Here is a 26,261-nt window from a genome sequence, read left to right on the forward strand (position 1 = left end):
GCAGAGATTAGCCTAATCTCCAACCATTGTAATCGGGCCAATTCCTCTAACCCCGCACTGGTATCACTAACGTTTAGAGAAGAAAAAAGAAAAATATTTTATTTTTGTCTCATCCATTGTAGTGGCCGCCCCGAGGGCTATTTAGACGTCGAAAATACAAACTCACTTTATTGTATCCATACATTTTAACGTGACTCTGTAACGTCTGTACATGCCAACAAATGGTTTTAACTTTCAATTTTAATAATATTTTTAAATGATTATCATAATCCTATTGGCCGGCTGTTTGTAATTTTATATATACTGTCATATCAATGTAACTATCAAGTATTTACAGACACGTGACATCTTAATAAAATATATATTTTTCTTTTTCTGTATTTATTCTATCGTCATCAGCAACACACACTGCCGCGTGTAGAGATAATCCTAATCTCCAGGCATTGTACTCGGACCAGTACATGTTACCCCATAATGAGATATATTGTTCATTAATGACAAATATGAACTTACAACAGTTTAAGATGCTGGCTAATATACACATCGGCAACCCACTGAGTCCTTTATACCACATGCAACATATGAAACTATTTTATAAACATGAATTTAGTTGAATATACAAAGTAATGCATACACAATGTATATAACACACTTAAACGATTTCTCCAACAACAGCCTGGTAACGGATAAACTGTCAACGCATTTTAAACACATTGCATTCGATGGAATAAAACTGAAAAATGTGCATAACGAAATTAGAAGATGGTAATTTAACCAGTAACGTTGATATTTGTGTGGTAAATTTTCTTATGAGACTTTAAGGTGTGGTATGTTTGTAAGAAGAAGACATATGTTACGGTCTGATGTATTACGTACCTGTTTTTCAGAAATACTCCCTTATATATCGTGTGTGTGTGTGTGTGTGTATACACACACACAATTTCAATTTAATTCAGTTAAAGGGAGTATTTCTGAAAAACAGGTTCGTAATTCATCAGACCGTAACATATTTTTTCTACTTACAAACATAACATACCTTAAAATTGCATTTTTGTTAGGTAAAATGTGTTGCCTTTTGACACCAAATTCTACCATATATATAAATTTTACATTTATAGGGTAAGATATGTTTCTTCTTACACCAAAGCCTCCCTTTACATTGTTTTAAGGTAAACATGTTTCTTTTCCATACCAAACATACCTCATTACGTCATAGGAAAAGTTGCGTTTAGTGTTTAAATGTATTTTGTCTTCACACTAAACGTTTGCATTTCGAAAGTAAAACGTTATTTACATTAATTGGGTATGTGTGTTTTCGATTCCCGCCCAAACCCACTTTTTCTTTTTCGGGTATCAAGTGTTTTCCACTCAAACCCAAATCTACCTCCACAATTCGAAAGTAAAATAACATAAATTAGCTACCTTGTACCAACACACACACACACACACACACACACACACACATTCTTCAGAAAAGTGCTTCCCTGCAGACCTCGGTACCTCCTACTCAGTGTATATGAACCCAGTGCAGCTGGATGGGTTTCTTTCGGCCTTGCCTTGCCTGGGTATGTGTCGTCCGAAAAGCAATCAACCGCTGGTTTCGCTGGATCAAAGTATAAAACTGGATGTTCTATATTGATTACACGCCTTAGAACGGACGCATTCAATCACTTAATTACAGATGTATGTTAAGCTATCACCATAGTGAGCGAAACCTCGTGAAATCACAGGTACTGAGTCAAGTCAGAATTTGTCTTCAGCAACCCGTGCTTGTCGGCTAGCAGGATGGATGGTCAGGATGGCTGACTTGGTTGATGTATGTCATCGTTTCCCAACTGCGTAGATTGATGCTCGTGATGTCAATTACTGGATTGTGTGGTCCAGACTCGACTATTTACACGCCGAAGTCATAAAGCTAAACTGGTGTTGTGTGCGGCGTTAAACAACCAACAAACACAAACATATTTGTATAGATACCAACCGAACAGAACAAATAGTTTATGACACTAAAAAAGGCTGTTACAATATCATATTCGAAAATGCATGTACCTTAATATGACAGTCTTCATGACAACAGCACCTTGTGATAATTTCTAACGTACAACGCTTACAAGAAAGTTTTCGAGATGTCCTCCAGATATATACGTCATACATGGTCGTTTCTACTCACTATACACGGGGTAGTTTGTGTGTTTTATTTTTGTTTGTTGTTTATATTTCATCATAGTGCACCAGATGACGCTAAATCGATAACATTTGTCATACAGTTTAACTACACATGCCTATTTAGATACATGTGTACCTTAAGCATGGAATAAATAGTCTTTCACACCGCCTCCTAATGATATACTGTATATTTTCTTAGAAAGCGAACAGTATAGATAAACAGCAACGGACTCGATGTACGCAATAATCCAATTCATATTCATCATAATAGCCAGCGAGTCACGCGATGCATGATCATGTAGGTCAACTAGCACCGCCCTCTCGTGTTCGACTTATGCACTGTTTGGAACGTGAGCCAAGCCAGATCGCTATCTTATAATGTCGGTCATGGTAAACTACTATTTGATCTTCTATCACAATATATTTCGTTGTGTGAGATCAACACTAAATTTTCGCTCTGCCAAGCAAGCTATTCAATAGGAGCACCGTAACTACGGCGAGGACACTCCCCTGAAATGCTGCTTGCTGATTGGCTAAAAAATGTAGGCAGAGTTGATGGGGTGAAGGTCGCGCGCGCACACGATGTATACAAACAGAAGCAGTCTGACCGGAGTCAGGTGAATGTGATTGCGCTTACCGGTAGATGTTACCCCATGTTATTCATAGCGGGAACAGCTAGGCACTTACTGGTAAGTACTTACATTGTATATACCATCTGTCTACAGTATTGGTTTAATTGACAAAAGAATAATATTCCAGGTGCACAACAGAGACCGTCTACCATTTATGACTGAAACGTTGACATTTATAAAACAATCATGATGTTTAAATCGGACCCCTGCTGTTTTTGTTGTTTGAATGTCTTTTATCTCGAGTTTGTCGCTACTGTTTCCTAATTATGACTGTAGGAAATGAAAAGGGGAAAGATAAATCAATATCTCCCGTATATAAACAGTAACATTCGATATCACATGTGTATTGTCCCCCGTACTTAAATAATTCAAGTTTTTATTATGTTTTTGAAAATTCAAAATAGACAATGAAAACTTCTCTTTATCACAACTATATAGTCGTTCTTACATGCTGTCATTGTGATACCGACACTTACCGTTTTTCTATAACCTAAATGATCCCATCTAAAAAAAAACACCCCGCCCCTTTTCTCCTATGTCGTTTGCTTTATTGTTTTACGCCGCATTCAGCAATATCACATCTATATAACCGCGGTCTGTAAGTAATGGGTCAGACAAACCAGTGATTGACATCATCAGCATCGATCTACGCAATTGGGATGGGTGATATACGTCAACCAAGTCAGCGAGCCTGACCACCTGATCCCGTTAGTCGCCTCTTACGACAAGCATGTTTGATAAAGACCAGTTCTAACCCGTATCTTCACGGGTCTCCCTTTGTCACGCAGATGTGACATGTATGTGAGCGACATTAATATTCATGTTACGCACACATAAATACAGACACGTACAATGTAGCCTTCAGATGTTCACTGTGAAGTCTACATGAACGCGCAATGACCTACAATCGTTACCTAATTGCTGGTTATACCAGCTGGCGGCGGAAGGCGGATATAAACACAGCTTGTGTACGCTCTGTACATAGACCAACGCCTAGTCTCGGAAAATATATAATTTGGATAGAAACAAGCATGCAACTATACATTTAAATTGAAAAGGCGCCCCCCGTGAGACGATTCCTGAACGTTGGACTTGTTCATTTAGAGCTTTAGCATTGCAGTAAGGGCTGGGTGAAAAGGGAAATATAATGATTAAGAGACTGTGAGGAAGACTACCCCGGTGCACAAAAATGTCTCACATTGATATTTTCGCCTCACCATTCACCTCCAGTACACGCCCGGCTTAACATGTTCGTGAATAAGTTATACGTACATTATATGCTTAGTATCAATATAAAGGAGATAACTACTTCATATATGAATGCATTTTCAAATTGATCACAAATTAGGAAGGCTAAGTTCAAAATTCTTCAAATGAGGGTTTTTAAATGGTTGGAGACAAAACACTTGGTGTACATATTTGGTGGAATCACTAGATAGTGAATACTAAAGACAATAGTACGTGTAGTTTGAGTCGTACAATTTTCTTGTCGAATCTAACGCGGTGTTTGAGCATCCTGTCCCCCCGCGTCAGTACTCTATGAACCGACATAAAGGCGATGTATTCCGACTACAGAAGTATCTATCTGTCACTATTGTTTGCCCACTGACACAAACCAGACTCCGGTAGATTATGTAACCTGAGATAGCAGAAGCGAGATGATGTCTATATATACACTCACGTCGCTATATAAGTGCAATAATCTTGGACGCGACGTTAAACCCCATTTCACCTCACCTCACCTCACTTATATTAGTCTGTCTTATAGACCCTGATACAAATATATATCAAATACAGCCCATGCAAGTCTATAATTTTTGGCAAGTCTAGATCACTGCAGTATCTGAAAATGAAGAGAGTCACTGGGCTCCTTTTTATTATAGTTTTATTAAGATAACTGAACAACTGTTTTTTTATGTACGATATGTTCATTTCAGAGACTAGATTTTAGTCTACACCTATATATACACTATAGAACTGGCGTTTCCGATATTTTCTGAGCACGTGTTGAACCTTACGCCTGTTTGTCTGGATTTACCTGGTCTGTTCTGAAGGGTAAAACAGAAGGGTAAACGAGGAAGACATATCTCTACCAGAGACCGTATAATCTCTATACTGACAAACAGTGGCTATGTAATGAACAACGAAAACTGTGCCATTGTGTGATTGAATACATTGAACATGACATCGCTGGCGACTACTTCAAAGTAACTAGATGATCAGTGAATGACCGTCGTGAAGTGTAGATCTGTAGTGGTTTAGTCTGGAGCTGAATCCTTTATCAGCGAGGTCGTAGCGCGGTGATAACCGCATTCCAAGCAGTGCACGTGTACTGACTGTAACGCGGCTGTGTCATGTCGGTACAACAGCGATCACGTGTGGTTGACAGCAGCTAGAGAAGCACGAGACGGGACATCCTTATAGTGATAACACTATCTATATATAAGATTGATGTATAAAACAACGTCACTTTCAGCGATGTTGCACCTTTATGACGGTGGTCTGTAAATAATCGAGTCTGGAAAAGGCAATCCAGTGATTGACATCATGAGCATCGATCTACGCACTTGGGAGATGATGATATGCATAAACTAAGTCAGTCAGCCCACAGGGACTTGTAACGCATAAAATAGCAGCTACAAGATATATGGTCACGCCCAGTGCCTTTTATATAGAACTAGCACTGGGTGTGACCATATATCTTGTGTGTGATATTTCCTTGCGTTACAAGTCCCTCTGAGCCAATCTGATCACCCGATCCCGTTAGTCACTTCTTTCGACAAACATGGGTTGCTGAAGAACAATTCTAACCCGGATCTTCACTTGGTTCTGTACATAGAAGCTAAATATCGGGCTATGCTATTTATATCTTAGTATTTCTTAGGGTATTGACAAAAGTCGGTCAAGAAGAAGCACGTATTGAATAAAAACGACTTGTTGAATAGTATTGCTGTGTATAGCTGGGCAGTGTATTACATAGCATGTTGATGTGCTGCATGGGTGTGTCTTGCCCGCTTTGACAATTATACTAATTGACTAATGGCTTTAGACATAATGAGTGCCGAAACTGTCGGGTAAAAGAAAGTATACACTTGAAAATTGAATTTAACCAAAATATTACATCCATGCATAAATATTGATGAAAGGGCGTCTGATCGCAGAGCAATTTCGTCTTCAGCAAACCATGCTTGTCATGTAAAAGGCGACTAATGGGATCGGGTGGTCAGGCTCGCTGACTTGGTTGACGCATGTCATCGTATACCAATTGCGTGGATCGATGCTTGTGATGTCAATCACTGGATTGTCTGGTCCAGGCTCGATTATTTACAGACTGCCGTCATACAGCTAATCGTGGCGTTAAACAACAAACAAAACAAAACATATGCATGCACGTCGCTATATACCCAATTTCAGCTCTCCTCACCTATGCAAGTAAGGTATTCTTATCGTGAGAGGACGAAAGAATGGATCTGGTGGTCAAGCTCTTGACTTGATCGATAACGTGACATCGTACGGCGTGGTCATTATATCAACTTGTTTGTCTGGTCTAGATTCGATTATCTGCAAGCCATTTTGACATAGCTGGAATATTGCTTACGGCGTAAAACAACATTACTTACACCTTACTCAATGTCTAGTAAAGTGGACTTTATATGCCTTTATTTTGCAATGGTCAAGTTTACTAAAGTTTGGAAGGACGTAATTTCCATGTGACCATTTGGCTATGTATTAATGTCTTAATAAAATGTAATAATTTTATCGCATGCTGTTTCAATGTATGTGATGAAGTGAAATTAGGTTTAACGGTTCGTCCAAGGTTATTGCACTTATATAATGACGTGCATGCACGTGTGTGTGAGAGAGAGAGTGAGAGAGAGAGTGTGTGTGTGTGTGTGTGACTGATTGTACTAGTCCGGACTGATGACGATTTATAGTGCTAGCTCACTGAGATACCATGCCGCAATTAAACATGAATACCCCACTCTGACACAGTATACTGACTCCGAGCCGACCAGTCCTTGTTTTAGCCCATTAATGCCGAGCGCATTACAGACAACAAGTACCATATTTTAACGTCTCTTTGGTAGGACACAGCCGGGGATCGAACCCCGGACCTTCCGCTCTCAGGGCGGACGCTCTACCACTAGACCACGGAGCCGGTCTTCAATGTATGTAGTTGTTCATGTATGGGCGCGACACATGGTGTTTATATGACATTATGAGTAACTGGGTTGAGTTGGGAAGCGAAGCCGATACAATGCTCCATTTGTAACAACGTTAGAGAAGGGCTTATTTCTAGCTATGGATGTTACCAAATATACGCCTTTTCACGATACACGCACATCAACACATATTACACATATAATGATATGTAATAACATATAATACCCTACGTTTCGCGCTCACCGCCCAGTGTACAGGTGACATTTAAATGACCTCGAAGAATATGGCTGCTGACGGAACATAAGTTGATGAAGGTCACACACGTGTTTTACATCATCATCGTTGGCCAAATTCTTCGTGGGCAAAACAAGCCGTCTACTCGATGATCTGAATCACGTCTGCAGTACACACACACACACATATATATATATATATATATACAGTGGTGTCTATAACAGCGTCATGCATACACACGAGGTAGGCGAGAAAACAGAATACCTCAATTATAGCTGATGTGATTTCCTGAGCTGCCCTGATTTCTTTAACTCCATTAATGTATACGTGATGGACCTTTTCATGATAAAAATGAAAACACTTCTTTAGTCTGGATGTGTTATGGAAAAGGACAAATGAAAGGTTTATTTATTCATGCTGTTATTGTTCTTCTTGTTTTGAAGTTCTATGTATTTTGGCCATTGGCGTGGGCCCCGTTGCACAAAGCGATCTAAGCGCTACGACTGCCGCATATCTATGTTAAAGTATGGGAGTTACGTCTTTATTATCGCTAAGATCGCTTTGTGGAATGGGGCCCGGTACCTTGGAATACTGTCCATTTTACGGTGCTCTGAGTGTGTGGGTTGGAAGATGAACCAGGGTGCTGGGAGGATAAACCAGTAAACCCTTACCGCCACAGTCACTAATATTCACGTGCAATATAAATGAAATCCCATATGTTAAATAACGGTGAAAATCATATGTATGGATCACTGAAAATGATGGATGACACAAGGTGGAAAAATGTAAGCATGGCCTGCCGCAGTTTAACATGAATACCCCACTCAGACACAGTATACTGACTCCGAGCCGACCTGTTCTCCAGGCGGACGCTCTACCACTAGACCACGGAGGCGGCCCCACTGGTTAAAAAGTTGTATAGGAGATTGTTGTAAATAATGTGGATGAGGTCTTTAAACATATTATATTCAATACTATATGTATTTATATATTTACTTGTGTGTACTTTACGCTAAGAGGGTATCAGACTAGGTGATATTTTTCACTTGGAAACATGCTTTAAGACAATCAATAGATGTTCTCGTATATTTAGCCCAGCAAGTACAAAATATTTATCAAAACAAAGAGAAGTGACTATCAGGTGTTTCAATCACTTACACCTGAAGCTGTGCCGGTTGTAGCACACTTCCTCAGCGTTGTGCTGACCCCGCTGTGACCTCTAGGGAGGTAATGCAGTCACGTGATGTGTAACGCCACCTGAATGACGTGGCCGTGAATGATACACAACCTACACGTCAAAGTTGGTTACATGGGGGAGACTAGCTGTGACATTGCACAATGAAAAACAACCTCATGGCTCGTTAAATCTATATTTAGAGTACAGTCACTTAAGTCATATCACCTTAAACGCCAATTTGAGTGTTGTCAATAGTTACAATAGATAACGTTAATTAACGTTCAATATGACCTGCTGATTATTTCATTAAAACAACAGAAAGAATTAACCGTTTAAGAATTACTTGGAGTTCACGTGCATGGAGAAGGTTTAATTCGAATAGTCTATTTAACACCTCGTTGCAGGAAGTATGAGATTTAAGGTATATAGATAGCTGTTGTTCACGGTGTATACACGTTGCTAGGAGACTGTAACTACAGGATCTACAGAGGATTATGAAACACGTGAAATCGGCGATGCGTTATATCAACTTGAGAGAAGCCATCCAATTAAGTAGCTGCACATAACGGCGATAACAAAGTTTGGAATTTCATCCTTCCCTTAGTCTGTCACTTTAAACTCTTTCCTATGGCTCGGAAGAAAGAGAATTCAACATGAAGTGTTCATGGTGGGATTCCTGGGCCCACTTGCACAAAGCGATCTTAGCGCTAAGATGATCGTAACTCCCATACTTTAACAAAGGCTTACAATAGTTGTAGCGCTAAGATCGCTTTGTGCAAGTGGGCCCAGGTCAGAAAAGGTCTCCTGTAGAGTATACTCAGACTAACACTTAGTCAATGAAAACATGTCTTTAAAATAATTTTCTGCTTTTTTTTTAATAGACTGTGGAATCAAGCAAACTATATTTGGTTAGTTTGATCTAGAGACCGCCTCCGTGGTCTAGTGGTAGAGCGTCCGCCCGGAGAGCGGAAGGTCCGGGGTTCGATCCCCGACCGCGTCATACCAATATACGTTAAAAGATGGTATTTGTTGTTACCCTGTCTGGCGCTCGGCATTAAGGGGCTAAAACAAGGACTGGTCGGCTCGGAGTCAGTATACTGTGTCTGAGTGGAGTATTCATGTGAAACTGCGGCATGGTATCTCATTATGCTAGCACTATTAATCGGCATCAGTTCGGACTAGTACAAGCAGCCACACAAACACACACACGTACATGCACGTCACTATATATAAGTGCAATAATCTTGGACGCGGCGTTAAACCCCATTTCACTTCACCTAGTTTGATCTAGACTTGCCTAAGCTTTTAGTATAAAAAAAATACCTAAAAAATAAAAATTCCACAGTCATGGTGCAGGCCTAGAGTATGCTATATAAGCTTATCGTTATGGAGCCAGATCGGATGGCACGTCATAGTATATCCCGATGGCTATATATATTTCTCTGACTGACCTTCTCTTGACTCGATCATTTACAGACTGCCCTGGTATGTCTGGCGTTCATATATGTATGTATTATCAACACTCTTTCGCTAAAACAAGTGGTATAGCTCTCGTATTAATGTGTTTTTGAAAATGTGTCATAAAATGAAAGAATCCAGTGTTCATTAACTTCTTTTGAGTAGCATATTTTGCGTGTCTAACTTGAAGTCTAATTGATATGACCAGCAAGGCATATAACCTTGATTACATAATTCCAGGTGTTCGACAGAGAGGGGTTCACGACATATGGCATTTGTGGTGGTGGTTGTAGGTCGGGAGGGGGGTGGGGGTGAGGAGTGTGTGTGTGTGTGTAAGGGGTGGGTGTGGGGGGGGGGGGGGGGGGGGGGGGGGGGGACGCACTCGCCGACGTAGTTATATATCATTGCGTCGCCATTGTCGTGCATGGTTACCCTTTTAAACACTTCGCCAACAATGTCCCAATTATGTTCTGAAGTCCAACTGAATTATATATTCTGTCTGCTGGCCATATGTCGCGGATGAATCGCATCCACTATGAGTGAAGAAGACATCCGGTGTTACTGTATCTGGGGCGTAACACGCGTGTGTTAAACCAGCCATGTACGTGTCTCGCTCGAATTTCTATAGAAAAGACAAATATTGGGATTGTGAGACTCTGGCTAGTTGACATAATGGCTGATTGGGCATACAACGATTCAGGGGTGACTCTCTTAATGTAGGTCGGGGGTGAAGGTAAAAGTTCCAGCCGTATCTGTACTGAGAGTTTATGTTGAGTGGAAGAGTTGACAACAGAAAACAATCAGTGATTACCACGATATAAATATATTACTGTCGTTCGTATGGATCAGAGTGAGGGCTTCAATTCAAGAGGTACGTAAGTCTACATCTCGACGAAGACCTGTTCCTGCTATATATCCAGCCCGAATGTGTCGATGTTAAGTCCGAGCTTAGCTTTTTTTTTATCATAAATGCAACTGTGCAAGTAATTTCTCGCGATTATATCTTATTCAATTATACACTAGTAACATAAGCCTTAACTGCATGCCAAAGTAAAATTAATTTATAACTATGATAGATGTATATGTCTACTATAATATAAGTGCGGCGATAATTTGAATTCAATCTATAGAATATATACGCAAAAGAGGCAAGGATAAAAGAAAACTATGCATGCAAAAGGTTATAGTGTTCTTTAAAGAGTTCTCCTGTGGTGATGTCTGGACAGGATAGGATTCCCACACTGAACCTCATAATGGTCGTAGGGGGCACGGGTGGCCCAGTCGTCTAAGGCGCCGCGATTCGCTGTGCAGAGTTGCGTCCCTTGGACACGCCAGAAACCTATGATTGTGGGTTCGAATCCCGGTTCGCCCCGATTATGTATCTAGGTTTGTCAGCACCATACCCGTGCTCGTGGGTTTCACCGAAGTGGTTAACGTCTGAGACCTGCATCACTTTGGGCTTTCCTCCCACATTAAGCTGACACGCCGCGATATAACTCGAATACTGTTAAAAAGCGGCGTTACACCCAACTCACGCACTCACTCATAATGGTCGTCAGCGCCAAACAACGAGGATGGGTGGTTACAATATGTGACCTGGCTGAATGTCCCTCGTTGTACCACGTCGGCGTGGATATTGGCTCATACTGTCAACCACTGGTTTACCTGACCCATTATTATGATCTTCATTCCTCCATAGGAGATCTCGAGTTACAACTATTAATAGCACACACACGTTAATACATTTGAAATGTAAGGAGTAAAAAAGTTTCATCTTTCATTACATGGTGCTATGCTTGTCGTAAGAGGCGACTAACGGGATCAGGTTGTCAGGCTCGCTGACTTGAATGATGCATGTCATCGTATCCCAATTGCGTGGATCGATGCTCATGATGTCAATCGCTGGATTGTCTGGTCCAGACTCGATTTTTTACAGACATGTAGCTGGAATATTGCTGAGTGCGGCGTTAAACAACAAACAAATAAACATTATATAGTGTCAGGCACAACATCAATGCGCTCGTTCTAGAAAGTCATAGTTTGTGATCTGGGATCTTTTCTTCCTCACATATCCCTGGCAAACACTAAAACAAACCAGTTCGTCCCAGCATCTCGACCCCACGTGACCCGAGAACACCTGCAATGGTCAGAACTTATCCCACGTGGATCACGTGATTTGTAACTTATCGGACAAAGGAAATCTGCACCATTGACAATGGCCACGCGAATATTTGGGTGAATCGGACATCCCATGTTATCATATCATGATAATCGAAACTATTTATATCAAATGATAAATGCACCACACACAGATTAATGTCAAGGAATTATAAATATCATTGGCAAAGTCAAGGAATCTAAAATTTTACAGATTTGCATCGTAGATAGGTCTGGTTGTGTCACATATGCCAATGCCATTTATGCAATGTCATTCTGGCAATGAAGACACATGCACGTACGTAGTTAATCACACAATACATACATGTCTATAGTTGTATATGACTCAGCTGATAGTGTGACGACGATGTCACCTGATGTGGCGCGGCGCGACCAGTTGACTGCGTATAATCATATAACTGTTCGCTATTGGAGCAAAAACTATTCACCTGTACAAAGACATGGGTTACCTAGTATGTCATCAACGCGGAAGTATGTGTCATATTTCACGTGATGATTCAATTAAATTGGTTCATGTAAATTAAGCAAAATATGTTAAGTTCCCTGTTAATTCGTTTACACAGTACTTGGACAAGTAAGATATTCAGTCGATATATACATTATTTAAACATTTTGTTAAACAAATTAATATCAGTAGATTCTAAACAAAATTAGTATATTCTTCGCAAAGTCAAAATATTACATAAATATGATTAACAGAGCAACTTTCCACAGCTGACGCTAAACAAATAGGTCAAAGCAAGCCTTGAAATCGATATAGCCAACTCAAACAAGTGACGTAGCTGGAGAGAATAACGTGGTTACTATTTTTGGTTCATGTAAGTATATAGACAATATTAAACCTACTTATTAGCCAATAAGATAGAACGTGCATGAACTCAGAGTCCTCAACTTTGACCTTGCATCTAATTACGAGATTAACCAATCATTTTTCCGACAAAGCCTTAACCCTTTTCTACAGTCCGTTTCGCAATCTTTTCAATTATTGATTTGGTTAAAAGGAACTTTACTTTTTCCACTATATGATGTACATCTGTAATTGAATTTGTATTTAACAAACACAAGTATAAAATCATTGGTACCACGTACGTTGTTTTGCCCTAAAACAAATTGTAGTTATTGCAGTTAGAAAAGGCTATAAATAAACATATGACCTTTGACCGTAGTCACATGATCAGCTGATCCGCTCATTTCAATATGGAGGCTTTTGCCGGGCAGTCTGACAGATCAGACCATGCCATGGTAGCTAAGGCCTAATACGTAGATGTTTTGTGTCCGGAAGTAATAACATATTCCATGAATTAGACATCATGTAATCGTCTGCTCCTGTTTCTTTTACTTCTATGGGCTGTGGTAAGTTATGATAGCTTTATTTTATTGAGACGCCATGCGACGTTTCGCGGAAATTATGTTGTCTGTCAAATTGAGACATGTAGATCTTTTACACATTTACCGTTACATCTTTATATACGGTAAATGTTTATATTTATGCTTGATACATGTACTTCGATATTAAAATTGACTCTCTTAATGTAAGGGATCCAAGTAAGACTAGGCGATAATTTAATGTCACTGACTCGACACATTTTTGTAAGCAGCGAGGCATATTCACTCGTGGTCAATAACCCCTGATTTGGATACTTGTATTCATTCTACGTCACTATTTACTGTCATAATGTGACAATTTTACATCAAACAGTAATTTACATGTCTATTTCTGTAAAGGAACGGGTGTAAGTTCATTTGTATACATTGTTAACGGATTTCAAAACTCATGTGAAGGAATGAACAAAGAAAGTGCAAAGGTCACTCGTGTCTTGATTTCAAGACAGTGGTCATGTTTATATTGTGCCTTTGTGCCTTTGTGGTTCACTCGTCACGTAGTGGTCGGCAGAATAGGATACACATAGACATCCTATACATGATTTTGGCGTAGGCATCAATAGTTATAAAGCAATAATGGTATTAACTAAAACCACAATGATACATGACATTTGTAGTTTTGATCATTTCTGTCATATGCAACTACAGTAATAATGGGTACTGTGAACTTTTCTATGCTCAGAATGCTGTCCTAACATTATTTGATCAGTGTAATCCTTTAGTATTAATACCATGTGAACATTTACAGGACATATAATATAATCATTTTCAGACTTGTTTTTGAAGATGTTAACCATGTTAACATAATTATATTAACCACTTGTTGACCATCTAAAATGTGGGCCTTAGAATGGGTATGTTGGATTTTGCATACTGATAAGAATATTTCATGATGTATAAGATATATGTCATATTAATGCCTGCATGAGGTATACATTGTCTTTGTTCTAAGCCTTTGAGCATGATGCTGTAAATTGGTAGATTTAGAATACATTGAAATTTGTATTTTAAGGCTTTTTTTTTGACAATGTACATATGAATTAAGTGCTATTCTTTATTTCAGTGTGTGAACTTCATCGTCTGTCCTGTGTGAATAAATAACTACAGAATGAGTCTTGGTTTTGTTGGCCGACTTTTCTCTGGAATCAAAGGGTATTACAATGAAATCAATGGTGCTACACTGACTGGTGCAATTGATGTCCTAATAGTAGAGCAAGAAGATGGAACTTATTTGTCATCACCATTCCATGTTCGCTTTGGGAAGATGGGTGTTCTGCGGTCAAGAGAGAAAGTGGTAAGGCAAATCATTGAAAAGGATACACATACCTGGAGTGTTGATACCATTTGTTCTTGTGATTATTACAGTAATTAGAGAGAGGTATAAAGTATGATGTATATAGGAAGTATGATGTATATAGGTATATAGTATGATGCAGTTTGCATACAAAAAGATTTCTTTGAGTAAATCTATATATGCTATTGCTAAGCATACTAAGTGCCATTATAACATACCCACTTTTCTTAAGTTAAATATGCTGATATTTCTTACAACAGTAGTATTTCTAACTGTATGTTCAGTCAAATTGTCTTTATAATTATATCATCATGATAAATACATTTGGATTATCAGATGATTTTAAATTATGATATTTCATATACAAAATAATATAAAAGCATTGTTTGGAACAGGTTGATATTGAGATCAATGGTGAAGTGGTTGACCTACACATGAAACTTGGGGAGGCAGGAGAGGCATTCTTTGTACAGCAAGTCTGTGAGCCGTCAGAGGTAAGAGAAATACAATGGTTTCTTGTTATATTTTATCATGGTTATAACAATATAAACTGTAAACATTCTAACCATGCAAAAGTCTACATTGTATTTTTTAGTAGTATTGCAGCCCAACACCCAAAGCGTTGATATTCACTCATTTGTAAAACATGATACTTTGCTTGTGAAGTAGCATTGTGTTATGTATTCAGATTGTGATATAACACTATTACAGAGTAAAACTAGTTGAATTTTATTGCAGAATTACTTTCACCTGTCAAACTTTAAATTTATTTCAAGATGACACCAATTTGACTCTGTGACTATGTTACCACTCTCTTGTAGGAGTTCCCTGAGTATCTGGCAACATCACCGATTCCCTCCTCCATGGCACTTATGATGGGCGGTGTAGAGGGCTTGAAGCTTCAGGCACAACAGTCCGATGAAGCCAAGGTCACCGAGTGGCAGCAGAGGTCATTACATGGAGCCATTCCTGAAAACACAGAGGACGAGGCGTCCCTCATTCACACAATATCATTGAAAGACCTCAAGTCTGATAGCTCACATGATGAATTGTCGTCGTCAAGCAAACAGAGGCGGAAAGTGTACACAAAGAAGAAACAAAAGTCAGGTAAATGCTCTCCAAGAACTCATCTAACTGGATCAGACCAAGACGGTGTTTTCGAGATGGACACGTCTGAGTCCTCAGATGAAGAGCTGAAGAAACTGTCTGTCATGTCAAAGAGCCTCAGTATGCCATTACCCCAGTCAGCAGAAGACAAGCCCCACATCAAGAGCTGGAGGAAGAGTTCGACTATTGAGGCATTTATGCATCCCTTGAGTGAGCCGGAGATGGACCCTTTGGATGCTGGCAGGTGAGCTGATGTGCTGTGTATCAACTGGACAACAGGGTATACTTGCACAAAGCGATTGTTTTGGGTTTTTTTTATTTTTATTTTTTTATCTCCTGTACTCCAACATAGATAGTCAGTCACTAAGATCGTTTGTGCAAGTAGGCCCAGAACCATAGTGTATTAGAAAGAACTGGCTCACTAGCCTATGAGTAGAACTACTATTTACAGCATGTCAGAACAAGAAACTGGCTTTAATAACAGTCGGGTCCTCTTTTATTTCTGCTTGTCATGGCCTCAAGCACTCTCCTACCCAGAGTTCCATGCGGCCGGCAGCCAGCTAGCATAGTACCTCTGCCACAGGCCAGCGCCATGTGACGATTCGTCACATCTTTCACAGTCCATTCAAGATATTGCATATGCTTTTCATCCGTTTCATGTTTGACAAGTTTACACATTTTCATAAACTGGTTAACTTTCATTGAGAAAGTATGCAAATACGTAAAAATCTACTTGTTTTTGCGTAGTTATCCTATGTTTACATTGGTTGTACGGCTCCACGTGCTGTCATCGAAGCCCAACGGAGAGCTAGCGACACGGTCACTTTGATGCATAAATATATATTGTCATGCAACTCACTGTCGCAGTTGTAGTAGCATATCTATATAGTTATGCAAAACAATATGTGAAGCGCCCCCAAATACTTGCATTAGTCTGTTCTATACTGATTTCTGAAAAAGCGCGTTTGTTTACAAACAAGAGAAAAGTCCGGTCACGTGATACGCAAATAAGCCTTTGGCAGTGGTGTTATGCTGAGTCACCACTGCGACGGAGTGTGGGCCTCAAGGTCTAGGTGTTTTTTTTACTTCGGTGGGACTATTAGATGAGTTTGCAATAGAATGTTCCCATGGAACGTATTTCAATTATAGAAGTTTGTGTTGCTATCTATCATGTATTAGTCTATGTATCATGTACCAGTCTATATGTCACGTACAGGTATTAACGCTTGATCAAGTTTTGCTTGTGATTAGTTTAAATGTAACTAAAGGCTGATGAGAATTTGCTGGTTACAATGTTGGAGTGTTGGTCATGCATGGAGTGTTGCTCATGCTATCAAACACCGGTTTGTCTTCATAATGTTAGTGGGGCAAAGGTGGCCCAGTGGTCTAAGGTGCCGTGATTCGCTGTGCAGAGTTGCATCCCTTGGGCATGCCAGAAACCTATGGTTGTATGTTCGAATCCTGGTTCGCGCCAATTATGTTTCTAGGTTTGTCAGCACCATACCCGTGCTCGTGGGTTTCACCATAGTTGTAAACATCTGAGTCTGAGACCTGCATCACTTCGGGCTTTCCTCCCACATTAAGCTGACACGCCGCGATATCACTGAAATACTGTTAAAAGCAGCGTTAAACCCAACTCACTCACTCATAATGTTATTTTATTATATAGCTGAAATATTGCAGCATAAAACAACATTCCCTACATGCAATCAGTTTTCTTAAGTGATGATCTTTTTTGAGTTGGTGTGTTGTCTGACCCGTGGTTTGAACGTAAATCCATCTTTGATGTTTTCCCAGCCCACTTCCATCCCGCTGCCCGAGCCCCAAGAGTGACACTGAGGTTGATCTTCAGCGTGTGGAGGACTCGCAGCGTTCGCTGCTGATGGAAGATAGCGGCACCTGGGAGTGGGGAGCCTTTCCTACACCCCCACCATCTGAGATGAAGGTCCCAGAAATAGACCATCAGGTTAAAGAGGACGAGGGTGAGTGTGAGGTGAAAACCATCTGTAGTTTACACTAGTAACTTCATCATTAATTATTAATGATAAACAGGATTCAAGATTAGCTGAGGGCATGGTGAGGTTTTTTTTAATATATATTTTGTTACTATGTTGCTATTGTGTCTTGCCAAGTCAATTATATATATATTTATTATATAAGTATGTTGACTTATTTTTAAAATAAGAGGTGTAAATTGCTGATTAATGTCAGAACTTTACCTGGTGACAATATTAATTGTTTCACATTATCAAGTGATGCGAGAATGTTTTTTAGAAACCACTGTGGTGAATGAAAAATAGGATTCTCAGATAGCAAGCATTAGAATTGCCACAAGAATATGGAACCCATGATAATAGTAATTATAAGAACTAGTTCTTATGTTTTGTTACCATGGTTACAGGCTCTAAGCAACAGGCTGGTGGTCTGTTCAAGTTATGGAAAAAGACGCCAGACAAGGACATCAAGAGAGAGACAAAGGAGATCTACCTGGATGAACTGACTTTAGAAGACCCAGAGATGGCCAAAATATACCTTGGTACTCCTAAAGGGTAGGTGCTCGGATGAATGGCTGCAATGTGGGGGACTGGTTAGGTGCTGGTTATATGTTCCCAGGGGACATAGTGCGGTGCAGAGGATGAAGCCGCTACATTTTTCTAGGCTGTATTGCATCTCTTATTCGCTTTGAATTCTCCTGCAGACTCTCCAAGATAACAATCCTTGGGTTTTCAGCACCATAGCCATGCTTATGTCTTTTACCTCAGTGCTAAATACCTTCAACATAAGCCTTGATTTCAAATTGACTACTTGATTCCTGTTGATTCCTGTTGATTCCTAGTTTTTGTGAATCCTATTTTGTATGAATAAATGGCAACTTCCATGAAGCGTGTGATTCTTTTTGACACCTATTTGACCCTACTTTACAACATACATCAGCATCACCCATATTAAGCTATCATATAACTGAAATACTGTTCACTCACAGTCACACATAAGACTTGGTGAAACACAGCAGTGTGAACATTCTATTGTAAGGGGACTTTTCTGAGCTGTGAATTAAGTGTACTTTTGTCTTCACTATTTGTTAGTTTGGACATTCTGAAGGTGGTCACGTTGACTTGATTACAGGTTCCAGTCAATCAAGGAGAAAGAAGATGACACAGAATCTGGCCGGGGCCCCTCCCTCCCACAATCTCCCCATTCTGTAGAAGGAGCCATTGGTGGGCCATCCGTGAGCTTCCTGCAGTCTGAGGTTCGCCATCTTGGCCGCGTGTCACTGTCGCTCTGTGGTGGCCTTGGTGACCCTGATGGTGTCAACCTTGACAAGTTCATGCAGAAGGTTGTGACCTTTGACGACCTCAGTGATAGCCCAAATATGATAACGAACCCCGACTTGGTTGTCAAGGTAGATGATGGGTAAGTGCCATTTTGAGATGAGTTTGGTTAATAGAATATTAACGTCGAGTACCCTATTTTCAAACGACACCTATTTTTGAACAGCCATATTGAAAGTGATTTTTCTGCATTATAACGAGAGGTATGACGTCATCAAGGCTGCAGCCTTGAGAGTTCACCCGATTGGCCTGTCAACATTGGGTTCATGTGAAGTACCTGTCAGAACATTTCGTCGTCATTCAGAATTTTGGTCCCTGTGTCATGATGAAAAGGAAGAGTGAAATAATGTGAACACTATAATTTGACAAGTATTCATATTTTGTGAATAGGTTTCAAACTTTCAATCACTGTTTGAGTTTAAAAGCCGACCTGCAAGAATTATGTTGAGAACTGTGCGTCGAAACGTATCTATTCATTCGTGAAAAACTGCTGAAGTACGAAACCAATCAGGTGTTCGAAAATAGGTGACATCACTCGAGTGCAGCGGAAGTTTACAGATGAGACAATGTAGGTCAAGAACTTTCTTTTTCTTTCGGAAATAGCTGAATTCTATTGTGGAAGACATCACCCACTGTTATAAAGCAGAATTGAGTTTTGATTCCATCATCCCTCGAAATATCAGCAATGCCATCTTAACTGTTTGAAAATAGGGTACATTAGGACATATCATGGTTCCATTGAGATTAATCACTACACAATAAAAAGTGTCTTGATTCTACTCAAGCAGTTTATAAAAAGGCCTTTCTCAAAGCTTCTTGTTTGTAGAGATCATTGTGAACATAGCTTTTCTGCATGACCTCCCAGCTGATGTAACCATGGTTATTGGGTATATTTCCAGGTATTTCAACTGGGCAACCGCCTCACCGATGATTCTATCACAGATCGTCTTCCGACAAGATCTCCCAGAGGTACTTGCTTCCATCACCTTCTTAAGATCACTGTAGATAACTACATTTATTATGAATATTTTTGTGTGACATTAGATGAGCAATTGACAAAACTGAAAATATAGTCTATGGATGTGTTGAACATTAGTTAAATGATGTTTATTACAATTACATAATTGATATAGCTTTGTATGCATTTGGGGGGCACGGGTGGCCCAGTCGTCTAAGGCGCTGCGATTCGCTGTGCAGAGTTGCGTCCCTTGGGCACGCCAGAAACCTATGATTGTGGGTTCGAATCCCGGTTCACCCCGATTATGTTTCTAGGTTTGTCAGCACCATACCCGTGCTCGTGGGTTTCACCGAAGTGGTAAACGTCTGAGACCTGCATCATTTCGGGCTTTCCTCCCACATTAAGCTGACACGCCGTGATATAACTGGAACACTGTTAAGAGCGGCGTTAAACCAAACTCACTCACTCACACTTATATGCATTTGTGTTTCACAACCAGAGCAAACTGCAGAATGGTTTCACATGCACCCGGATACAATGTATCACAAATTGTTTTACAAATACATATACTGCGACTGGGAATTAAATCTCATCAGTTTATTTGTCACTTTATTTGGATTATCATGCTTTTTAGGGAAATTCTCAATGATGGGAGCCAAGGGACATCCCGCTCTACATTGACACATTATAGATAGATCACTGTACATGATATATATTTGTCATGTCATGAATAAGTATAGTCTTTAACTCTGTTGAGTTGTATATAATATTGACTTTATTCTACAAGAAGAGGCATATTTAATGTATATCTGATAATATTGCATGCATAATGCAAATGAAGTGACTGCATATTATTTTGTGCACTTTATGTTTGAACACATGATGAAGGAACACATCATGAAGGTGTGTATATTCATATGTGTATGTGAAGGGCTGTATACCGGTATGTTTGTTTGTTGTTTAACACTGCACTCAGCAATAGTCCAGCTATATGACGGCGGTCTGTGTAAATAATCGAGTCTGGACCAGACAATCCAGTGATTGATATCATGAGCATCGATCCATGCAATTGGGATCGATGACATGCATCAACCAAGACAGCAAGTCTGACCACCCGATCCTGTTAGTTGCCTCTTACGACAAGCATAGTCGCCTTTTACCAGCAAGCATGAGTTTTTGAAGACCTATTCTACTCCGGATTTTCGTATACCGGTATGTGGTACCGTGTGTATGATATATTAATTAGTTGTGTATGTAATATTGTCTTGTTCCAGAGTACAAGTCAGTCACTGATCAAAGAGCACATGCCCAAGAAGGAGAAGAAGAAGGGCTACTCTTGGTTCTCGTGGCGCCGTGGTGAGAATGCTGTACCCCCCTCGTCTGCTTCCAGTGCTTCAGAGCTCAACATAGACACATCCTCCAACAAGTCGGTGAGTACTCTCTCTACACCTGCATACATGTGCTAACATATTTGTGACTGCCAAGAAGCCAAGAAATGTTGTCAGGGTTCATTTGAGGTGAATTGTGTTTAAATATTCTTGAAATATAGGCTTTCTGGATTTAAGTAAGCTAAAAGATGCTTAAAAAATGTCATGTTTTCTTTCAAACACAACATGTTCTATTTCATCTTTCTGCAAAATAAATGGGTGGCTCAGTCGTCTAAGGCACCGCAAAGTTGCATCCCTGGGGCATGCCAGAAACCTATGATCGTGGGTTTGAATTATTCTCCCCGATTATGTTTCTATGTTTGTCAGCACCAAGCCCATGTTCTTTGGCTCCACCAAAATGGTAAATGTCTAAGACCTTCCTCATCAAGCTGACATACCATGATATTTCTGGAATACTGTTCAAAGCTGTGTTAAACCCAACTCACTATAGTGATTTTAATATACTGTGTGTGTATTGCAAGTTGATAGGTACTGTTAATGATTACCTCTGTTACTATGGTTACAGGTCCTGAAAGTGTACAGGCCTTCACTCGCAGATTGTTTTTGGTTTCAAATACTGCTTCATATCACCAAAAAAAGCCTCTCGATTGGAAAAGCAAGCCCCTTATTTTTGCTTGAATCAGAAAATGAACATATGAATTGTGAGTTTTGATGGGAGGGTGCAACATTGTTGACTATGTAGAATGTAAGTGAGGTGCTTGTTCTTTGAATGTAGTTGTGTGTTTTGTCAGAACCTGAGTGACGTGGGCAGCCCCCCTACAAGCCCCCCTCCCAGTGTGACCAGCACTCCACGCAAGGTTAAGAAGGACAGCAATGCTGAAGGGTAGGTTCAATATCACATCAGTGTCTTATCTTTGTAACATCGGGGCGGTCGGGTAGCCTAGTGGTTAAAGCGTTCGCTCGTCAAGCCGAAGACCCGGATATGTTGGTCTAAAGAGGCCACCAAATGGATTGGGTGGTCAGGCTTGGTGACGTGGTTCATGGCATGTTGGCATACCCCGTCGGCGTGGATCAGTGTTCACAATATCAGTCACTGAATTGTCTGATCCAGACTTCATTTTTTTACAGGCCAGCGCCTTATAGCTGTCATGAGTATGATGTTAACAGTTAAACAACAAAGCTATCATCCATGAACTGCTGTTCTGGCAGATATAGTGCTGATTGAATCTTTCAATGTTGCATGTTTGTAGGGATATTGCGGTGTTTAAATATGCAAATTGCCATCTTTCCGTGAAAATATTTCCCATTTCTTAGCAATATGGTTGACGAGGCATTATTTTTTATACATTCCTGAAACTTTTCATTTTCCTGACCCATCATTAACAAGATAAGATTATGACTCAACTTCTATTGTCATCAACTCTGTGACTGCAGTCTAGAAGAGCACCACACCTCCAGTGAAGCAGACACAGACCAGTCAGAGAAGGATAGCATCGGCAGTCCAAAGACAAGTATGGTCGAACCCAGCAGTGCCAAGACTAGTATTGTCGAAACTAGCAATACCAAGACTAGTATTGTTGAAGCTGGCAGTCCCAAGACTAGTATTGTTGAAGCTGGCAGTCCCAAAACTAGTATTGTTGAAGCTGGCAGTCCCAAAACTAGTATTGTTGAAGCTGGCAGTCCCAAGAGTCTGTCCCCAGGTAGTCCACGGTCAGGCAGTGTCAGTCCCAGCTCCCGTGCCAGCAGTGTCAAGAGTGACCACAGCGGTCACAGTGTCAAGAGTGACAGTGCTTTCAGCTTGAGTGCCAAGAGTGATGTGGTGGTCAGTGCCAAGATTGAGGAACAAGCTGCCAAGAATGAAGCCAAATCTGATGATGAGGATTCTTTGAAACCTGATAAATTCAAGAAGACTCTCCGGCTTTCATCAGAGCAGATTGTAAGTACATGTTATTGTTCTGTACAGGCATGATGAAGATTAAATGTGTTTGAATATTTGTAATAATAATAACTTTACTTTAATGTAATGTAAACTTTCGCTTGTGTGTGGGGACATGAGTGTCCCTGCAATTTAATCAGTAGAGTTGCTTCCCTTAGCCAAGCCAGCATTCGTTGATTGTGACTTGAGACCCAGATTCAGCCTGGTCATGAAACTTTATCTCTCAACACCATACTTATGATCACCCAACTCACTTCACTTTAGATCCGTGAAGATCCAGGCTAGAATAGGTCTTCAGCAACCCATGCTTGCCGTGAAATGCGACTATGCTTGTCGTAAGAGGCGACTAACGGGATCGGGTGGTCAGACTCGCTGTCTTGGTTGTTGCATGTTATCGATCCCAATTGCATGGATCGATGCTCATGATATCAATCACTGGATTGTCTGATCCAGACTCGATTACTTACAGACCGCCTCCATATAGCTGTAATATTGTTGAGTGCGGTGTTAAGTAACAAACAAACAAACTTTATATATTGAAGGCTCCCGTAGCACCGCAATGCGCTGTGCAAATTTGCATCCCTAAGGCGTAATGGCACCCTAGGACCATGGGTCTAATAAACAGTTATCCCGAAAAATGATTCTTGGTTTGTCAGCACCATACCTGTGCTCATGGATTTCACCAAATTGATAAACGTCTGAGACCTGCACCACTGCAGGCTTTCCTCGTACATTGAGTTGACACACCATGATAGGACTGAAATACTGTTCAAAGCGACGTTACTGTTACATTTCTGTCCGTCCATACATTTATAAATTTTGTTTTACACCTAGCTAGATCATACAGATTTAACTATCATTTTGCCATATTTTTAATCTGACGTCTTTGTCATTGCCAGGCCAAGCTGAAATTGAAGGAAGGCCAGAATGAAATATCCTTCTCTGTCACAACACAGTACCAAGGCACAACACGCTGTACGTCTCACATCTATCTGTGGAAATACAGCGACCACATTGTGGTGTCCGATATCGACGGAACTATAACTAAGTAAGATCGATATACATTTTATTATTAGTTCTGTTGTTGCACACCAAATGACATTTAGAAAGTTCTCAAATGTAACAAATGTTATCAGCGATCAAACCCACTCAACCACTGAGGCTGAAATGAAAGTCTGATAACTGGTAGTCTAGATCACGTCTAGATCGCTGACTTTGTGTGTTGGCAATTAGGTGCCCGGACGGGACTCAACCCAAAATAGTACTAGAATCTGTACTGAGAAAGTGTTATCCCAGATATAACATTTGTTACATTTGACCACTTTCTAAATGGCATTGTTCTGTTGTTATTAATAAACTCCTCGAGGGGATCCCAGTCACTATGGGGGCACGGGTGGCCCAGTCGTCTAAGGCGCCGCGTCCCTTGGGCACGCCAGAAACCTATGATTGTGGGTTCGAATCCCGGTTTGCCCCGATTATGTTTCTAGGTTTGTAAGCACCATACCCGTGCTCGTGGGTTTCACCAAAGTGGTAAACATCTGAGACCTGCATCACTTCGGGCTTTCCTCCCACATTAAGCTGACACGCTGTGATATAACTGGAATACTGTTAAAAGCGGCGTTAAACCCAACTCACTCACTCACTCCCAGTCACTATAGGTCCCCAGTACCCCAGTCCACATTGGCTGTGGAATATGTGGTAATGGTTGGTTAAAATATCCGATTATTCCAATTGGACATAATCAGATGGCACTACATTGAGGTCAATAAAAATATCAATACCTGACATCAATCACTTTCGATAGTTGGATAGATGTAACAAGATGCATGAAATGTAAGAAAGCACAGATACCCAACACATCTAACTATACATTAATAATTTACCTTATATACAACAAAGCAACAAAATGGATATGGTTATACACCCAAATACTGAATGTAATGACAATTTTGTTGAATAAGGGGGCAATCTAGGGCTGGGACGAGTCCAAATTTACTACCTGGGTACCCACACACTTATTACCCGACCCTACCCGAGTACCTGCTGTTGGTGTCAAGAGATAGGTACAAAATGTCCGATTGGGAATAGTTTGACAGTGGCCCTGGCAGAATGTATTTAGATACACGTAGAAAACGATGTGGTCATGCATACACTAAAGTTGACTCAAGTTTTAGCTTTGTTCAAACATATATAAGTCAGAAGGAATGTGTTCATAGTCATGAAGAAATGCGAACATTAGAGACTTAAAATTGTCGTGTAACCATGTAGTTATATAGTGAATTTTTGTCATGAAACAATATATCACGTGACTAACCATGGGTTCGGGTAGTCCTGTGGGTACCCGGGTCCTACTCAGTACCCACCCGACCTGAGTTACCCGTCCTGAGTATCTCATAAGTTGGTCTTAGCTACCAGACGCAGACATAATGTGTATGTGAAATGGCCTACTGCCTCTTGTATGCAAGACGGGTGCAGTCTGCAGTACTCAGTAAGGTGCTTGACACGCATTATAAATTCAATCATAGTGATAGATCTAATCATGTACGACCCCAGCTAGTGTAGTTAAGGTGTCCCCTAAAACCCCCCAAGTGTGATAATTATTGTCTATCGTAATCGACCAAGTGACTTTCCTGATCTTGGATTTGCCAGCTTTGCCCATAAAAGAAAGCACCTTGTAATCTGCAAGCCGTAAAGTTTACATATTTATTCGATCTAACAAAAGTATGGTTACTCTTTGTTTAGAATAATAGTAAAAAAAATGCTCTAACTTAACCCGGGTCAGGTAGCCTAGTGGTTGAAGCGTTTGCTCGACATGCCGAAGACGCAGGTTCGATTCCCAACATGGGTACAATGT

General features: G+C 40.3%; 1 protein-coding gene across 2 annotated transcripts in view; it reads left to right on the forward strand.

Moving 5' to 3' along the window:
- Positions 1–2,716: 2,716 nt before the first annotated feature.
- LOC124131681 (phosphatidate phosphatase LPIN3-like) overlaps positions 2,717–26,261 on the forward strand; it is a 29,936-nt gene continuing 6,391 nt past the window's right edge. Inside the window, exons 1-12 of one of the 2 annotated variants that reach the window (XM_046495129.2) lie at positions 2,717–2,855; positions 14,456–14,686; positions 15,082–15,180; positions 15,508–16,037; positions 17,591–17,775; positions 18,195–18,342; positions 18,920–19,207; positions 20,025–20,094; positions 21,358–21,513; positions 22,263–22,354; positions 22,906–23,407; positions 24,307–24,455. In XM_046495129.2, coding sequence (XP_046351085.2) covers positions 14,501–14,686; positions 15,082–15,180; positions 15,508–16,037; positions 17,591–17,775; positions 18,195–18,342; positions 18,920–19,207; positions 20,025–20,094; positions 21,358–21,513; positions 22,263–22,354; positions 22,906–23,407; positions 24,307–24,455 — 2,405 coding nt within the window. In that variant the 5' untranslated portion in view covers positions 2,717–2,855; positions 14,456–14,500. Of the gene's footprint in view, positions 2,856–13,195; positions 13,363–14,455; positions 14,687–15,081; positions 15,181–15,507; positions 16,038–17,590; positions 17,776–18,194; positions 18,343–18,919; positions 19,208–20,024; positions 20,095–21,357; positions 21,514–22,262; positions 22,355–22,905; positions 23,408–24,306; positions 24,456–26,261 lie in introns of those variants that run through there. The other variant, XM_046495128.2, reaches the window with a different exon arrangement.

The sequence above is a fragment of the Haliotis rufescens genome, unplaced genomic scaffold, assembly GCF_023055435.1.
Source record: "Haliotis rufescens isolate VD_foot unplaced genomic scaffold, xgHalRufe1.0.p SCAF_1, whole genome shotgun sequence".
NCBI lineage: Eukaryota > Metazoa > Mollusca > Gastropoda > Lepetellida > Haliotidae > Haliotis > Haliotis rufescens.